The sequence below is a fragment of the Pelodiscus sinensis genome, chromosome 17, assembly GCF_049634645.1.
Source record: "Pelodiscus sinensis isolate JC-2024 chromosome 17, ASM4963464v1, whole genome shotgun sequence".
NCBI lineage: Eukaryota > Metazoa > Chordata > Testudines > Trionychidae > Pelodiscus > Pelodiscus sinensis.
Window position 1 is genome coordinate 37,421,898 of NC_134727.1, and position 19,782 is coordinate 37,441,679.

The 19,782-nt window shown below is 47.8% G+C and overlaps 1 protein-coding gene across 2 annotated transcripts in view; it reads left to right on the top strand.

Moving 5' to 3' along the window:
* The window catches only part of GRIA1 (glutamate ionotropic receptor AMPA type subunit 1), a 218,698-nt gene extending 203,934 nt beyond the window's left edge, over positions 1–14,764 (top strand). For both annotated transcript variants that reach the window (XM_006138270.4, XM_006138269.4), the window contains exons 15-16: positions 8,487–8,621; positions 11,063–14,764. In XM_006138270.4, coding sequence (XP_006138332.2) covers positions 8,487–8,621; positions 11,063–11,251 — 324 coding nt within the window. In that variant the 3' untranslated portion in view covers positions 11,252–14,764. The remainder of the gene's footprint in view (positions 1–8,486; positions 8,622–11,062) is intronic.
* The last annotated feature ends 5,018 nt before the right edge of the window (positions 14,765–19,782 follow it).

Genomic DNA, 19,782 nt, shown 5'->3' on the forward strand with positions numbered 1-19,782 from the left:
AACTCCATAGCTAATAGAATGCCCTAGGGGAAATGGATGTGAAACAGATCCTGTTTAAAAAGAAAATAAGCAGTCTCTACAATGCTGTGCCTTTGTCAGTATTCTAAACGACATTTCAGATCTAGTGCTTCATTCCACACAATAGAATAACCAACAAAAATCAAAATGAAAGGTTTGGGACACATGGGTCTATGTGGATCATAGGCTCTCAGTGTAGATCACGTGTTGTTCATATGTGCTTTAAAGAAACCACACGTGAATTACATACCAGATGAATGGGATTGGAGCCCAAAGTCAGGAGAGCTGCTTGGAAGGCCATGTGTAAAAATCTGTGGTTACATGTCTTAACTCCACAGGAGTTTTTGAGGGGTAATCAGAGAAGGAATAAAGTGCATTTTATAAACTGCTACAGAATGGGCCCATCTTTTCTGCTCCTTGTTACGTTCCAAGCATAATGTTTCCAGCCTTGACAATAAACATTGATAATAATAATTAATGATAATACATTTAATCAAAATTAAAATCAACTGACCTGCCCTCTTCTTTATGACACAACTGAACAAGCCTCCAGCTCGTGTGTACTGCATGTCGTGCAATCATTCCCCTTGTGAATACAGCCCCTGGCTATGCCCCCTTTTCCCATCTCCGAAAGAGACCTCACTAGCAAACAACAACAACAAAGCCCAATTCTTAAATAGCAAACCCCCAAATAATAGCAGCCCTCTAACAAAATACATGGGATGGTTTGCATCCTCTTCTCTGGCTTATCTCATCAGACTGCTATAAAACGCATCCCTAGGGAGGGGAAGGTTAGCACACCCTTGGCCATCATGCTCAAGACCACATTCCCAGTGTTCTTCGTGTGTTAGTCTTCGATGAGTTGGGTTCAGAGGGCAGCATGGGAGATAGAATTTGGGTGACCTCAAACATGCACACAGCCTGCATGGCGGAGGGGAGAGTTTCCACTCCCACTCTAGAGCAGAATAGGCCAGACTATGGGATTCCAAGCTCTCCCCAGAACGGCTTGTGCCTCGAACAGATCTTGTTGGAGAGACGGCTGTGGCACACGTGTGATACGGGATATATATGTTTGAGCTGCCGAAGCTCAGAGGAAAGCAGAAGGGATCAGGGGCCATTCCCTACCCCACAAACGCTACCATATGGCATGCCTTTCCCAGGTCTCCGCGTTATTGGCCTGAAGTTGGCTTGCCGTTGGAAGGTTTTTGTTTCACAAGGACATAAGTGCTAAAGAATAATGCTGAAGGTCACTGTAATCGGGAACCTGGGGATGATGCCCCAGGCTAGTAGTAAGGAAGAACTTGGGACATGTAAAATCTTTGGTAACTTCAGAGCACTTTTCAGTAGCAAACGTTTCTCTGGTTTATGTCAATTGGTTTCAAGAGATGTTACATGTCTGTGGGTGACTCCTCCTGATCTAAACTTGGCAATTCACCTCCTTCCTCTCAAGTTTCCTTGGTATGGCCAATGACCCCCTACAGGAACCCAATGAATGTGCTTTTCCTAGATATAAACATCCGTAGCCTTTCCAAAACTTTGGATCTGATATCCCATCATTGTAGCAATTCTCTCCCCTTAAGAGGGGCCAAATCACAGCAGCCGCTGGATTTGGAGACATTCTCTTCCAGATAAACTTTATTATTTCAACTCTGACTCTCTCACTATAACCAAAGTCCTTGTCTCTTTTGTAGCCAAAGGAGCAACATAATCCCCTGGAAAAAATATTTGAAAGAGGCAGCCAGTGTAAAATAAACACGTAACGCTCTCTGAAAACGTTTTATCTACTGCTATTCCAGCTATCCTCTAGGACAGTGGTTCTCAAAGCGTGGCCCATGGACCACGCATGGTTCTCCACCATCTTGCAGGTGGGGGTCTGCTTGGGGCTCACCCCCTCCCTGCGAGGGAACCTGCGCTGGTGCTCCCTCTCTGTGCCCCCTCCCTGTGAGGTTGGAGTGCCAGCACTGGCTTTCCCACTGCTGAAAGCCAGATCTGGCCTGGAAACTTGCCAGATCTGGCAAGCAGTGGGAAGGCAAGTCTCCAGGCCAGATCTGGCTTTCAGGGGAAAGATGCAGTTCTGCAGGGCCGCACATGGGGGTGGGCAGGGGAAAAGACCCAGCCTGGCTTGAGCAGTCCCCCTGGGGTCTCTCTTAATCAGTTAACTGGTTAAACCTAATGTTTAACTGGTCAGTTGATTAACTGGGATTTTACATCCATACCCCTACCCTGCTCCTGCACCCAACCTCCCTCCCAGCCAGACCTACCCCCCCTCCATGCTCTGCCCACTCCTGCTCCATACCACCTGGCCAGGTCACCACCATCTGCCTGCTCCTGCACCATACCTCCCAGCCAGACCCCCCCCCCCCACACCCTGCGCCAACTCCTGCACCATACCTCCCAGCCAGACCCCCCCACCCTCCACCCACTCCTGCACCATACCTCCCAGCCAGACCCCCCCACCCTCCACCCACTCCTGCACCATACCTCCCAGCCAGACCCCCCCGCCCTCCACCCACTCCTGCACCATACCTCCCAGCCAGCCCCACCCCCCACCCTCCACCCACTCCTGCACCATACCTCCCAGCCAGACCCCCCCACCCTCCACCCACTCCTGCACCATACCTCCCAGCCAGACCCCCCCACCCTCCACCCACTCCTGCACCATACCTCCCAGCCAGCCCCACCCCCCACCCTCCACCCACTCCTGCACCATACCTCCCAGCCAGACCCCCCCACCCTCCACCCACTCCTGCACCATACCTCCCAGCCAGACCCCCCCGCCCTCCGCCCACTCCTGCACCATACCTCCCAGCCAGACCCCCCCACCCTCCACCCACTCCTGCACCATACCTCCCAGCCAGACCCCCCCACCCTCCACCCACTCCTGCACCATACCTCCCAGCCAGACCCCCCCGCCCTCCGCCCACTCCTGCACCATACCTCCCAGCCAGCCCCACCCCCCACCCTCCACCCACTCCTGCACCATACCTCCCAGCCAGACCCCCCCGCCCTCCACCCACTCCTGCACCATACCTCCCAGTCAGACCCCCCCCCCACCCTCCACCCACTCCTGCACCATACCTCCCAGCCAGACCCCCCCCCACCCTCCACCTGCTCCTACACCATACCTCCTGCACCATACCTCCCGGCCAGACCCCCCCCCCCCACCCTCTGCCCACTCCTGCACCATACCTCCCAGCCAGACCCCCCCCCGCCCTCCGCCCACTCCTGCACCATACCTCCCAGCCAGACCCCTCCACCCTCCACCCACTCCTGCACCATACCTCCCAGCCAGCCCCGCCCCCCACCTTCTGCCTGCTCCTGCACCATACCTCCTGGCCAGATCCCCACCCTCAACCCCTCCTGAACTCATTTTGTCCTCATGGGTGGTTAATTGGTGGTCCGCAGAAAGGTCTGCTTTGAGCAGGGTGGGCTGCAGGCCAAAAAGTTTGAGAACCACTGCTCTAGGATTAGTATGACTGACAGAGATTAAAGGAAAAATGTGAGCTGGCTTACTTTGTGCCTTTGAGAGCCGCGTGTGTATCGTTAGTTTCACTGTTTGCCCATAGAGTTAATCAGATTGCCCTGCTGTTTTGGCTGCGCCTTTCCCAAGGGACCAGAGGAGACAGAGACAATTTTAAAAGCAGGCCGATGCAGAGCCGTCTTGCAGTTACCCGCATATGAACAGCCTCTGCCCCCAGAGGGAACTCCATCGAAGACTGGGAGGTTGTGCACAGGGAGGCAGGGTTTTGCCCACGCACATGCCGTTGCCAGAATTGGGCCTGTGGCTGCAAAATCATCACAACAGGGGGACTCTGAAAAATGCTGAAACTGCATGGACCCCCTTTTAAGAAATTGGCTCGCTCTCAAGCCGGCGGTGCCCTTTCACCTCGGGAAACGTATTCTTGGTTTCCTTTCTTGCACGCAATCATGTCCACTGTCAGCCATGTACAAGCCGCCGGGGTGCTCAAAGCCAGCAGCGAGAGAGCGAAGGGTTTCAATGCTGGGTTTTAAAAGGTTTCCCGGGAGAAGGCAGACTGGCGTTTGGTGTAAAGGTCGCAGACTTCTCAGGGGTCCCGGAAGGCCTGGTGTCTAATGCCACCATCTTGCTCACGTCCCCAGTGGGCCCCGAGGCCCTAATCACTTGTCTGAAGGTCACCGTTTGCTCTGAACGGGATTTGGCCGGGCAGGGGAAGGGAGGCGCGCGCCCTGCTGGGAAGCCGGGGACGCCGCGCCTGCCGAATAAGGAACAACAAGTGGCCCCGGTTGAAAGGAACAGACTGGAAGGTGCCCGGTCGCCATGGCGACGCGGCCGTGCTTTCTGAGCAGCGGGCTTTTCTTTCCCTTTTCACCTGCCAATCTTTCCCCCCGCTGTAACTCTCTGCCTCCGCAAGAGACACGCTGTGACATTTACACTCCCACTAACAAGCTGGCTGCATGATGGGCAGACTCCTCGGGAGAGCATCTGTTCTGAAGCGGAGTCACAAAGCCCAAATGGCGAGGCCAGGCGGTTCAGTGAGGGGGCTAGGACCTCGCTGGCTGCCGGTGGAGGCTGGGGGCCTTTCTTTCTGGTATTAGTAATGTGATTGAGTGAGGAGCCTGCTCTGAAAAGCCCCCTGGCCGGGCAAGCATTATTTCAGGCCCTCAGCGAGCCTGGTACCTCTTATCTACTGGGAAGGCATTGCAGCTGCAAGACAATAGTCACACGCTTTCTGCTTAGAAACCCAGGCCTTCCTGTCCAGGGAAGAAAAGGAGTAAACGCAAAGAAGCAGACAGACACCGTTGGAGCAATTTCCTTTCTAAGCCGGGATCCTGACAGCCGGCTTTGTGAGACGCACGCTGTGTGCTTCCAGTGTTCCTCCTGACTCAGCTGCGGCCAGCCTTCATCCGTAATGCTGTTCTTTCGGGACTGTAATACTAGGGTGGTCGGAGTGAAATGTAGGCAGATACCCCCAGGGTTGGCAGCTGCTCTCCCCAGCTGAAGAGGGGCGGTCCCTGGACTTCTCCAGCTGTCGGGGATGAGGCGGGAGTGACTTTCAGTTCATTCAATTTGCAGTGTTCAAATAACTCAGAAGAAAACAAGCAGCAGGTGTGAAAGATTTGCACAGCAAAGTGACTGTGGTGGAGGTGCTATCTTTGGCTGGCTAGCTTGAAACCTGCCCCCAGGACTGGGCATTAAACCAGACCAAAAGATTCCTAGCTAGCGTAAGACAGATAGAGGAATTTGTAAATAGGAGCATGATTGTCCATCTGTCAGGTCCCACTCCCATTAAAGCCAATGGAAAGACTCCTCCCATGTGAATACAGCCACGAAGATGGAGGGGAAATGAAAGGATACTGTGGCAAGAAATGGAAGCCCGGAATGACAAAGAGAGCAAAAAGTTGAGGAAGCTGCTTAGCTCATCTCAGTGCCTCTGTCTGGCAAGGGAACACCCTTTAGAGTATACCTTTAGGGAGATGAGTGATGTGACAGGCTCCAACCCTGGAAGCTATTGATGGGCCCACTTAAATCTCAAGTGAATCTGGATGCTCTCTTTCTAAAAAGCCCTGTTTGCTTTCAAGAACGCCTTTTTTCGAAAGAGCACTTTCGCAAAAAGGCGTTCTTCCTCGTGAAATGAGGTTTACCGCCGTCGAAAGAAAAGCTGCATTCTTTCGATTTAATTTCGAAAGAACGCAGCTGCAGTCTAGACGCAGGTGAAGTTTTTTCGAAAAAAGGCTACTTTTCCCAAAAAAAACCCTGCGTCTGGACACAGCCTTAGAGAGTTCAAGAGGCTCTTAAATGTGACCCCAGGTTCTCTTCAGAGAACAAAACACAGTCAAGATTGCGGGGAGGTGTAAAGAGAGACCACAGAATAATTCCTGATGAATCAGAGATCCTGGGTCCAGGAAGAGATGCAAGGCTACGCAGGAGAGGCGCTTCTGGAGAACACCTGATGGCAGTTCTGTGGCCACAACACACACCGCACAGTGGTGGTCCTGCTTTAAAGACTCTGGGGTTAATTGAAAAGAAGTCAAAGACTTGTCCATCCATCTAGATTCTATGCACAGTTGGCATCTATTATTCTAACGGAGCAGCACTTCCATCTTCCGGCTGCAGGGCTCCGGTGTGGGAAGTTACATCAGCACCCCGCAATCCATACATGTTCCAAAGGGAGCCCCATAATGCTCTAAGAGGATATTAAACAAAGGGATCCTGTTTACTGAACTGCACAGCAGGGTAGAGCTGGTCAGGGCATGCTCTGTAAGTATTTCCTGTGGATAATTTTTTGTAAAGGGTTTCTTTTTATTTCCTGAATTTTTTTCATTGAAATGTTTCCAGTTTTTCAACAAAACAACACAAAAACGGCTTTTATGGAAACCAAAACCAACTGATGACCAAATTTTCCTCGGTATTTGAAAAGGGAGTGCATTCCTTTATTTCTGTATTCTCGTTGGTCACATGGGGCAGAGTGTTTCAAAAGGAACAAAACAGAACATTTTCATATTGAAGTAAAAGGCTGGTTTTCAACCCAAGAACCTCCTCCAGCTCCAAGAATTCTGGGGACTTTCTAAGGTGCTCTGAGTTAATAAACACTTATTCACATACAAGGCGGTTGCAGTGCCTACCTAGAGCCCCCATGTGCGTGACTGGGAATTCCTGTATGGCCACCGAATTATTGAATCCTGCAGACCTTTTTAGTGCTTGCATAATTTGGGCACTTATCTGTGAATACCCATTTGTATCTTTTTGACCACAGGTTCCTCCCCGCATCCTCCCTCCCCCCAGCTGAAAGGGCCTTTCAAAGATTCAGTAGCTGCTGTTGCTTAGAAATGAGACTTAGAACTCTTCATAGGCCATGAACTACAACAAAAGGAGCTCCCCAGTCATAGCATCCTAGCACTAGAAAAGACCTTGACTAAGTCCCACCCCTGCCCAAAGCAGGACCAACCATTGTTTCACAGGAGCCAGATTTGTCGGAGTTCCAGGTCAGCATCATGAAACAACCGAGCTGATGGAGGCTGCATCTGAGTGACGCTCTGCTCCTCCTCCCAGCAATTAATGCCAGCGTTCATAAATGCTCCCTGTTAACTGCTTGGATCACTGAGAAGCAACACACAGACTCTACCTTCCTGCCCAGCAGTGACACACACAGCCCAGGACAGCTGACTGACCAAGCGCCATCAGTCTAGTCCTGACCAGCCACATGGCAGAATGGAGACTAAACGCCATGCCTCCAGCATTCCTTAATAATGAACAAGTGTCTAGTTGATATCACAGAACAGTAATTAGCACTTAGCAGGAAGGTCTATTAAACTGTTAACCGAAGGATGGGAATGTGGATTAGATGAATGAGCAGGAGACTCGGAACTTCTTCAATGCTAGGAACTTGTTATGTGGCCTGGGTACATCTCTGCAGTCCACATTCGGCTCTGGTGCAAGTGGAGGCAATTCTGTTAGCTTCAGTAGGAGTGCATATAGAATCATAGAACAGCAGAACCGGAAGGGACCTCGAGAGGTCATCGAGTCCAGTCCCCTGCCCTCAAGGCAGGACCAAGCACCATCTAGATCATCCCTGACAGGTGTCTGTCTAACCTGCTCTTCCATATCTCCAGTGATGGAGTTTCCACAACACCATAGACAATTTATTTCAGTGTTTAACCACCCTGACAAGCAGGACATTTTTCCTGTGTGAGAAGTCAAACGGATGCTAGCACCAGAACTGAATCTGGCACTCTGGGACTCAGTTTCTCCATCTGTAAAATGAGGCAATATGATACTTGTCTCCTAACCAAGACTGCCATGGGGATTAATTAGACAGCATTTGTCACCTGTAAAATACAAGTAATTACAATCAATAACCCCATTCATGCAGAATCCAATAATTAAGTTACACATGCATCTCAGTTACCCATGCAATAGCTGCCTTTTAAATAGAAATCAAACTCAGTTGTGAGGACTGCTCATCTGCCGTGTCACTTCAACCTGAATAGTGTAGTGAGAAATAATAATAATAATTAAAAAAAATAAAGTCATCTCAACATGTTGCTCGGCAACAGAAGTTGCGGGGGAAACCATCTAGGACTAAAGGAACAAGCATTTCCAAGAGAACGGGTAATTTAGGAGCAACATCAGGGACAAGCAAATGTCACAAGCACAGAGATTTTTTTTTCTTTTAACCAATCATTTAAGCTAGGCATTTGGGGGTAAATAAGAGTTTTAAGTCTGATGATTGAAAAGCAGAACCCAAACCTTTACACAGAGCTGGATTGCTGGAGAAATGTTTATTCGTTTGTGTGAGGGAAACATTAGATTGAAAGGAAATTGAAACACCAATTGAAAAATGCTCTTAGAAATGTCATGCCTGTGTTTAAAGAGGGATGTGGTGACATGCCAGTGTTACTGAATGTACTGTGCCTCTTACAGAGCAACCTCATATTCATTTGGTCGTTCCCCCTCCCACATGTCCCATCCCCTTTTCCTTTCTTTTTAGGACAAGACAAGTGCTCTGAGTCTCAGCAACGTGGCCGGGGTGTTCTATATCCTGATCGGAGGTCTTGGACTAGCCATGCTGGTTGCCTTAATCGAGTTTTGTTACAAGTCCAGAAGTGAATCAAAGCGGATGAAGGTGGCAACACATTCTCAGGCCTTTTACACCTCTCTGACACCACCCAGGCGCCTAAGCCGGATGCAGCCCAGACCCGGGGTGGAAACCCATATTATAGGGATGATGATGTGACTCCGGTAGTTGATGTGTTTTGAAAGGAAAGAATGAGACTAAATGTTGAGAGCTAGCTAATATGAACACACGAGGTATTTGACAATCAGATCAGATCTGCGTGTAGTGCAAATTCAGACTTCACATACAAACCAAAGCCCTCGCATGAATGACCATAGAAATGTACCGCAATTCCTTACTGGCAAGCGTCAAGGAAACAAAGACTAGCTCTTCGTGGCTGCCAGTTGTTGGGCTAATACACTACTGCCTTTAGTTCAGTTTCACACCAGTGTAAATCCATGCAAGAAATGGAGTTGCACCACAATAAAAATGGAGTAACATAATATAATTATAGGACCTGATTCGATACTAAGTGTCACTGTGCTAATGCTATTTATATTTCAGCAATAATGGTTGATGCTTTGAGCATTTGCTCTGCCTTATTGCTGGACCAATTCCTAGATCGTAGATCTCAGGTAAAACAGAGTACTACTAATTCTGTGAGCACCATTTTCCCAGGAAATGTGCTGAGACCTTAGCAATATACACCCAAATTTTCTGAATGCATTTGGAGGTTTGAAGATATCGTTTTTAATAAACAGGACCTTTCCCCCACATGGTACTGTTGTCCTTTCAATGTGCCATGGCAGACAGCAGATGGCATTAGAGTAGAGACATCTGGGTAGTTTAATGACCTGTGGAATGAGTTCATTTTGAGAACTAAGGAAAGTGGTGTGACTTACTGTTTATGGGTAAAAGTTTGGCATTAGTTGTGCCCTCCAAAAACAATCTATCCCTATATCCTCCACCTTGACCCCTCCAGAGAGCTTGGAAGCCAGTCAGAACGTAACACTAAGGCATTTAGATTACAGCTAACAAATGCTATCATATTCTCACTTCCATGAGCATTATAATTGTCCTGGAACTGAAAAATTCGTACATGATCATTTCTTCAGTTTACATGTTTCTATTTCAGCATTGTTATTGTTTCATCAATGATGATAACAAACTTAGCTCAAAATGTGAAATATCTCTTTCCCCGCTAAGATTTAAAATAAGCACCGAATCAATGAGATTGGGGGAAAGGTAAAGGAAGCATAGGAGTTGTGATTTAACATACCATTAAGGCCATGTGAACGCTACGTGGAAGATCGACGCTGCTGCAGTCGATCTTCTGGGGTTCGAATTAGCATGTCTAGTGAAGACCTGCTAATTCAAACATTGGCTCCAGTAGTCCTGCTCTTCACGAGGAGTGAGGAAAGTTAACGGGAGCATTTGCTCTTGTCAACTTCCCGCTGTATGGACGATGCCAAAATGCAATTTAAGATACGTTGACTCTAGCTATGTAATTAACATAGCTGGAGTTGCATATCTTAAGTTGACTTTCCCCTATAGTATACACCCAGCCAAAAATGGCTGAATCTAATACAGAACCTTACTCCAAAATAACTATTCCAGAATAGCTATTTCAATACATTTCCAAGCATAGATGACCTTAGACTTTGTCTAGACTGGGAAAATGAAATTAGATTTCCTAGCACATCTCATTTTTCTAGTGTAGACAAAGCCTTATGCATAGTCATAACTTTACTCATATGAACGAGTAGCTTTGTGGCACCCTAAAGACTAAAAAAAATACATAGGATCATGAACTTTTCTGGGTAAAACCCACTTCATCTGATGGGTTGGGTAAATAACAGAATCCAAGATATAGATATATAACAGCAAAAGAAGTACCTGTCAATTGTAGGACCCAGGTTAAAGAGGCTAATTAAATGGGCTGGATGTGTCATAACTTTGATGTGAAAATGTGGACAGTAAAGGCAGGGGAAATTGTCTTTCTTTTGCTGTTATATATATCTTGGTTTCTGTTATTTCCACTCCAATTCATCTGATGAAGTGGATTTTGCCCATGAAAGCTCATGATTCTATACATTTCTGTTAGTCTCTAAGGTGCCACAGAACTACTCGTTTTTAAAGTTCCAGGCTAACATGGCCACTTCGCTGAGCCTTTTTTACTCATATGAGAAAGCCTTGAGTGTTTGCAAGTTCAGGGTCTTACAGGTCACTGTATTTAAACAATTATTCCCTTACCTTGTCGATAGATGGAGAACTGTCTGCACGACACGTGTGCCCTATATCTCAAGGTGTTAAGGAATTGTTTCATTTGGAACACAGAAGAGTTGTAAGCAAATAAAATAGGTACAATACTGAACTGCAGAAAAGCAAGAGCTCTGCTAGAGTTAGGAAAGGAAGGAAAGATAAAGACTAACAAAATAAGAGTATTTCATATTGCAACTTTCCAGCCATTGCTAAGGACAGGGGGAGACCCCCCCGTCCCTCCTAAAAAGGGTTTTTGTTTGATCCCACAGCAATCAATCAATGAAGCCATAAGGACAGCAACCCTTCCCAGGCCGGCTACCGCAGGAGGCAGCGGAGAAAATGGACGGGTGGTCAGCCATGATTTCCCCAAATCCATGCAGGCGATTCCATGCATGAGTCACAGCACTGGGATGTCCCTGGGAGCTACCGGATTATAATCGGCTGTGATACATCGCCTGGGTGAGAGCAGGGTCTTGCCAGCCCCACCCCTCCAGTGCCAAAACCAAACCCCAGGGCAAGAAAAACAACAATGACAAAAAAGGACAATTGGAAGGATCTTCCTGCAGAAATCAAATCTATTTTCTTTTTTGTTTGATTGTTTTCTGATAGATCCACAGGCAGGAGAACAATAGCAGTCTGTACTGCGCTAAGGACAGGGGCAAAGAATTTCGGCAGGTTCCTGGACCATCCCGGAACACAGAATCACTGGGACCCTGATGAGGACTGTACCATTTTGTTTTAACTTGGTCGTCAATAAGTCTTAGTGCGTGCAATATATATATATATATTTTTTCTTACCAATTCCCCTGGTGTCAGGGCGACATCGTCTCTCTCCCTTCCCCACTCAGCCCTTTAATCAGGTTTAATGTGGGATGCAAACCATAATGTCTGAGCTACTAATAACGAGAGGAAAATAAAATAAACGGTAAACCTAACTCACTGGGAGTGTCAGCCCGTAATCCTTTGATTCATCATGACTCTGCCGTCTGTTGCTTCATCTCTCAGCTCTCCCGGAAAAAGTAAGGACTTTAGGGATAAGAAAATAATTGAAACAGCAACAAACATTGACTTTGGCAGAGAAGGAGACAGGAAGTGGCTGGCTGGTGACGCTTGCTGAAAGTTGCAGCTGGAGGTGGGAAAGAGCCGGCATAACCCAAGGTCAATGTCATAATTATTTTTGAGATGATCAATGGGGGTTCTAGGGAAAGCTGCTCTGAACTTGGGGTATGAATCCGTACCAGTCCCTGGAAAGGGGAAACCACACATGCATCCAGCTAGATCAGACAAGTCAGCAATGGACTATGATCATGGCAGATGACTGCGTATGGGAGAGATAAAGCAAATATAACATCCATCCTACCCCCCTGCCTACGTTATCTGGGGTTAATAGGCAATAGCCAACCGTTTCTTCATTGTTACGCTTCTGTACATGCTCCCTTTGATGATGGAACCACCCTGAGCCTGTGGAGTTAACCATTTACAAAGCAACCAGACCGCCTGCTCACAAGGAAAATGGAACTAGAAATGGAGGCGTTATGCTGGGGACATTCCCGCTGTTAGGGCTATGAAATTCCCTTCTGGCCAGGTGTGAATAAAAAGGGGATCTTTCCTGGTTAACCAGCCAAGCCAGATCTCACATAATCAAGCAAACAAGGTAGACCTCCTTCATGAGCTTGGCAGACTTCTGTAGTATTTCCGTGAAGGTGGGCCCAGCTTCAGAAATCAGCTCCTGTCTGGGCCCATTGGTGGCAAAGCCAACGGCAGTGGATTCTGGGCCATTCATCCTCAACAAGCAAGGGGAACTCACACGTGGCCAGCTAGCTACAGAAAAGTCTGTCTGTGATCCAAAATCCAGTGTTGCAACTACTGGAAATGAAACGGCAAAATCCACAGTGCAAGACATGCAGCAGGGGATCCGGCTGCTGGCAATGTTTCCCCAGTGTCAGTGTTCCCTGCAAGCTAAGAACTTGGGCGGCCACCCAGGAGAGATTTAAATGCTGTCCATGCTGTCCAGCTAATGAGAAGAGTGCCACAGCCAACAGCATGTGTTTCTACTGGTGGTGCCCATCTGTAACTGCCGCAGTGCACATAACAAAATTTATTTCACACACGGATGGAAAAAAAATTAGAGGGAACGCTGCCGGTGTATCTGATGTTTTGTTTGTTTTTTGGCTACAGTATTTTCATTTTCATGGACAGTGGAATGCTTTTTGTTGGGGAACTGGGAGGGGGCCTCCCCAAAAGCAAGTTATGGAAAGGGGACCTTTTAGAAAGATCAAAGATCTGTCAAACAGGAACCCTTCCCACCCTGTTCCTCTCCTCACACTTCCACTGCCTGTGTCTGGACAGTAACTTCAGACTTTCTAAGGTTTAAAGTTTCTTCCAAAAGCCAGTGAGACCCCTACACAGCCAAAAAAGGGCTGTCACCAGAGGCTCTCAGACGGGCTGTATTTGTAAAGTTACAGAGATGGCAATGTGGCAAGCAGAGAACCTGGGGGCGTGGGGAGGACAGGTGGAGGAGAGAATTTGATGAGAAGGTGACAGGCAAATAATATGAACAGCAATGTGATGAAGATTTCCCTGCGTGGTTTTTCCTAAGCACGACAGGCTGCAAACCAGTCTCCATTAGCGCATGATTCATGGTGCCGTGCTGTATGTCAGCCAACTCTAGCGACAGACCTGCTCTGAACTGTGCTTTGCCATTTGTCTCTTTGCTACCCATCTCTTGTCTCTGACTCTGCTCCTCCTAGGATCATCCTCATGAGGCTGGCAAGTCAAAAACTCAAGGACCCTAACTAGGGCACAGCATGTCTTGTGCCCTGGCATGTTCCCTCTCTGCCAGTGGAAACCCTTGTAGTCTCCATCTTTCATCCAGCGCTTTCATCAGCCACTCAAAATAACTCTTCAAGGGCAACTTCTCTGTGCTTTTTATTATTATTTTAGCCACCTCTTTTTTTTTCTCAGTTCTGTACTCATGCAGGAGTGGAGCAGGCACTGAAGATGCTTTCTTGCTTCTGTCCCAGAGCTCTTCAGGGAAAATCTGCGGCCTGATTCTTTGCTGGTCCCAAAACCTTTCCTAACCCAGTTATTTCGCCACCTCAAATTGCACTGAGAGCAGGCTGCAGAGATTCCCGTACCTGCGGCATTGGAAATAAGCCCCGTCCACCTTCAAAGACCCCTCTGCCTTTGTGGCAGGAAATCAAAGAAGCTCTGTCCAACAATTGAAACAGCCGGTTAGATGGCCCGCTAGGAACAAACTTTCTGTGAGAGGACTGAATGCCTGTGACAATAAGACAGGAGACTCAATCTTAGAATGCTTTTGATCAATGGAGGGGTGGAAAAAGGAATGAGACAAAAGCGTGGGAAAAAATGTTACCTTGTAATATGTATTTTTACTACACTTTTCTTAAAAATAGAATAATGGGAAAACTCTTAAAGACATTGACATTTTTTTCTCAACAGGAATCCATATTTAACAGTTTCGGCTTTCATTAAATTTTGCTCTTTGGTACCTGGATCTTTTATTTAACCGCTATCTTTGTTTTAGCTCGCTTTCTTGGTAGAAACTGCAAAGTGATTTTGCTTCATCAAACATTTTTTTGTTTTGTGTTCTTTTGCAAAAGGTGCATTTAATTGGATTGGATTGGATTGGATTTACAAAAAAAAATGAAAACTATCATCTGGAATTTACATACTGAGATTCCGTGGTCCACTTTTCATAGCTGTCCATGCCGTTTGTGCCAGTGCTGGATTTGCAATATGAAAATGCTGTGATTCCAGAGGCAATCTTACCCAGCCTGAATCAAAAAAGGAAAAGAATTCCTTGATTTTTGCTGTGCCTATCTTGTGAACAGCAGCCAAATAAACTGCTTCAGGTTCAAATTGGGAATCTATCAAATATTTTCCTAAAAGATTAAATAAAAAATATCATTTGTGGTGGTTGAGAGGGGTTGGGGGAATCTGAGGATTTTCTTGTTTGTTTGAAGTTTGGGGGGGAATGGGTACAGAATAGTACCGTATTTTCCGGCGTATAAGACGACTTTTTATGCTAAAAAACATCCCCCAAAAATCGGGGGTCGTCTTATACGCCGGGTATACAGGCAGTCCCCGACTTGCAGGTTCGAACGGGGCTTTTCTCGCACCGGAGGACACAGACTGCGGGACCTCGCGGTCCCGCCGCCCGTGTACTCCGGGGCGAGAAAAGCTGCTCCGCGTCTCCCTGGTCTGCAGACCAGGAAGACGCGGAGCAAAGCCGCGGAGGGGCTCCGGCAGCGGGGCAGCCCATACACACCACAGCTGTCCTGCTGCTGGCATCCTCAGAGGCTTTGCTCCCGGTGTCCCTGGTCTGCTGGAGACGGTCCCCAGCAGACCAGAGGCACTGGGAGCAAAGCCGAAGCGGCGGCGGGGTGCCGCGCTTCTGAGGCTTTGCTCTGACAAAGCCTCAGAGGCGCAGGACACCGCCGCTGCTGCGGCTTTGCTCCCGGTGCCCCTGGTCTGCTGGGGACCGTCTCCAGCAGACCAGGGACACCGGGAGCAAAGCAAGGGAGGTGGAGGGGCGCTGGGGCGCTGCCGGTTGGCCTCTTAAGGGGGGGTAGTCTTATACGGCGAGTATAACTAGAAAATTAGGGGGTCATCTTATACGCCCAGTCACCTTATACGCCGGAAAATACGGTAGGTTTTAGTTTGTTTTTGCAATCAGTGACATATTGTCAGCTCCAAGTCCAATCTGAACCAGAACTGGTCCAAAACCCTCCCCAATCTTAGCTTTTATTAGAGATGTCACAGTATCTCAAAAGCTGGAATACTTCACGTCGTTCTCATTCTTTTTCACAAATTATTTTTAAAAAAAGTTTAGACGACCTGACCTATGAGGAAAGGTTAAAAAATGGAGAAAGGGCCCCTTTAAATCACCGCTGGAGCACCATGCCATGTGCTCCAGGCAGCACTGAGACGGAGGGTTCGGGCAGCGGTGAGGACTGGCTGCCCTGACCCCACCCCTTCCACCTGAGTCCCCACCCCTTCAAAGCATGCAGAGCCAGGCCCTTCCCACGTTGCCCAGAGGCCTGGCAAGACTGTCAGCTCGCCTGGCTCCATCAGTGGAGGTTTTTTAAGAACAGCCTTGGACAACCCCCAGTTACGGCTGGTCCAGCTTAATGTCGTCCTGCCTGGGCATAAGCGGAGGGACTGGATGACTTCTCAAGCCCATCATTTCTATGATTCTGTAACCGAAACCCTGGGTCTCATTAAGAAATGGGGCTGAATTCAGCCACAAGAACCTCTGGTTTCTGAAAATTCAGCGGCACCTGCTGGGAGAGTTCTAAACTGGAATTTTAGATGAAATAACATACAGAAAGGAATCGTATACTAAGCTGCAGTAATTCCTGTGACTTATTTTGGTATTAAGCTCCATTTATTTTACTCTGAATTTTCGATACACCACAGATTCTTATCTTAGGGTATGTCTAGACTGCATCCCTCTGTCGGCAGAGGGATGCAGATTAGGCAGGTCGACATTGCAAATGAGGCAGGGATTTAAATATTCCATGCCTAATTTGCATAAAAATGGCCACCGTGTTTTGCCAGCTCAGCACTTTGTCGGCAAAAAGCGGCAGTCGAGAAGGGATCTGTCGAGAAAGAAAGCCCTTTTCGATAGATCCCTTATGCTTCATGCAAGGACTTTGTGCACCCTGGGATAAGGGACAGGCAATTTGGGATTGCTGAAGAGATGCAGTCAGTTTCTACTATTCTAGTAAGCACTAAAACAGCATAAGGCATTAACCGCTAAATTATCCTTGTTAGGTATCAGAGTCCCACTAAGAGGTATAGGTCACTTCACGACACTCTTAGAGCTACTGTGACTCTCTGCAGACTCAGGAAGACAATCCTGTGTTATTCTACAGTTGATTATTTTGCAGACATTCAGAAGCACTAGAAATGCAATTCATTTTCTTCACGTGGAAGCTTAGACTTTTGGAGCATGGCTCTGCGGAGTCACAGAACAGAGACTGGTCCCATTCTGAACCCACTAGCAGTGTGCAGCAATCACATCTTACACATCTTGTTAGATGACAATTTCCTCATAGATTCCATATGGACCATTTCACTGCCAGTGATGGGGGGGGGGGACAGATTGAGAGGCATTGGTTTGGTTTTGTTTACTGACGAATACAATAACAGTGTATAAAATCCAAAATAGGAAATCCTAGGGATATGTCTACACTAAAGTCGAGTTAAGATTCAACTTCAGCTACGTTCATGGCTTAGCTGAAGTCGAAGTAGCTTAACTCGTCCTTAGGAGCTGTCTATACAGCAGGAAGTGAAAGGAAGAACACTCGCCCTTTGACTTCCCTTACTCCTCGTGAAATGAGGGTTACCATGAGTTGGAGTAAGAAGCCCACTATTTTGAAACTATTTTGAGATAACAGGCTTTCTGTGTAGACGCACACTCTGTTCTTTCAAAATAACTTGAATGATTTTTAAATAAGCGGGTGGTGTAGACATACCCTAGGGGTACGTCTAGACTACATGGCTCCGTCGACAGAGCCATGTAGATTTGTTTGTTCGGCAAAGGGAAATGAAGCAGCGATTTAAATAATCGTGGCTTCATTTAAATTTAAATGGCTGCCCCGCTCTGCCAATCCGCTGTTTGTTGGCAGATCGAGGCAGTCTGGACGCTCCCCTGTCGACATGAAAGCCCTTTATCGACCTCCCCGGTAAACCTCATCCTACGAGGCATAACGGGGAGGTCGATAAAGGGCTTTCAGGTCAGCGCGAGAGCATCCAGACTAGCGCGCTGAGCCGACGAACAGCTGATCAGCTGTTTGTCGGCTCAGCGTGGCAGCCATTTAAATTTAAATGAAACCGCGATTATTTAAATCATGGCTTCATTTCCCTTTGCCGATCAGCCTAATCTACATGGCTCCATTGATGGAGCCATGTAGTTTAGACACACCCTAGGAGACTGAGCTATAGGAAATAGTTTCTTTTCATAGAATCATAGAATCACAGAATACTAGGACTGGAAGGGACCTCGAGAGGTCATCAAGTCCAGTCCCCTGCCCTCAAGGCAGGACCAAATACTGTCTAGACCATACCTGATAGACAGATGAGCGTGCAAAGGAATTCTCAAGTCCTTTGTGGTCTCTTGCAAGCTCTTCCCACGTTACTGTGCTAATGGGAAAAGAGGCATAACTGGGGGGGGGGGGAGCTTTCCCATAACAGAAATCTGGCCTAGTGGTCCAAGCACAGCCCTGGCATCCCAGAATCCCTTTGTTTTATTCCTGGCACTAAAAAGGGCTCCCTCTTTGGCCTTGTGAAGTCACTTAGGGCTTCTGTACCTGGAATAGCCCAGTGTTCTGCACTAGTATAAGCTACCGTGTCATTTAACCTGCCGTAGTTATACTGCTAAAACTCCCCATGTAGACACACTAAATCCAGAACAAGAGTGCCTTTAAATGGTTTAGCTTGTATCACTTTGGAAGGGGTTTAAGCTACACTGAAATGAGACTGGGAACGCTGATTCCAGTATTACTTGTTAAACAGGGGTTCGTGCCGGTATCACTATATCGGTTTAACTCTGCTGGTATGTTTCACCTGTATTACCATAAATCGTTCCCCTGTGGACAAGCCCCACTCTTCTCTGGTCTTTGTAGCCACACATCTGTACTTGTTTAGTTAAACCAGTGTAACCCCCCGCGTACACATTTTTTTTTTAATTGGAATGACTTCTTTCAATTTAGTTTAAAGCTGTACCTAATCAGTTTGAGCTGTACTGAAATAAGACTGGCTTCCACCCAAATGAAAGCCGTCGTGCAGCCTCAGGATACCATTTAAATCACAAGTTCAACTGGTGCAACTTTACAACGAGCCAGTGCCCCCCTGCCTCAGTTTCCCATTTCTACAGATGGGTTAACAGGTCTTATCTATCACCTGCCCTGAGAGCTGCAGGGATCTGCCAAAAGCTTTTGGAAGACATGCTATGCTAAGCATACTGTTGGCAGGCACATGAACAGCAATAAGTAGGAGCAGGAATTAGTCAGGGTTAGCCTAAGTGAAAAGATTTAGCTGATGGCTGACTGAGGAGGGAACTCTCTCTCTCTCTCTCCCCCCCCCCCCCCTCTCTCTCTCTCTCTCCCCCTCTCTTTCGCTCTCTCTCTCTGAGGCAAGGGCAGTCTTTGGAAGCTAACACTTTGAACCATGGCAGTATTTCTAGCCGGCCACATTCCTCCTTGGCCAGCATCTGCTCATTCACTAAGTGCCCATGTGAAAACATGCCTCGTCCTCTGCCAGGCTGGTCACTGACAGGCACAGCCTTCCCCTGAAATGCTCCAGCTGCTGCGTTGAGTCCAGGACCAGCTGCTCTGGCATGGACCCACCATCTGGAACAAGGAAGGCCTACACAGCTAAGCTGCTAGCTGAGATGAAGGTACGGTCATTTTTCTGAGCTGTTCATTTTCTGACTGGGTGAGACTCCCGGCCCCTGGTTTTCATCCTGCCAAATAAACAATGGCCCAGCATGTTTTTTCCTCCTTGTTAAAATGTCCAACCGGTGGGGACGCGCTGTAGCATAGCCCAGTGTCAGGGGCCTAATGGTGGATTGGCCCTGCCCAGAAAGTGGGTGGGCAGCTAGAGGACAGCGTTCCCTATCAGCTATGTGCTTGTGCGGCTGCTCAGAAGAGATTCAGATACTACCCCCTGATCAGCACAGCATCCACAGCTCAGTTTTGTGTTTCTCCAGGTGGTGCCCATCCACACACGCCTCGGTGCACATAAAACATTTATTCTGCACAGGGATGGAAAAAAGGAGAGGGAACTTTGCTAGAGGGTGCAGACTAACCTCACATCTCCCAGCAAAACTGAGTGGAAATGAGTCCATGGAAACGACCCTTGCTAACGTCCTGGTTTTAGCCCCCTAACTCAAGGAGAGCCGGCACGACGATGCCTGTGCAAACGGGGAATCGGATCCCTC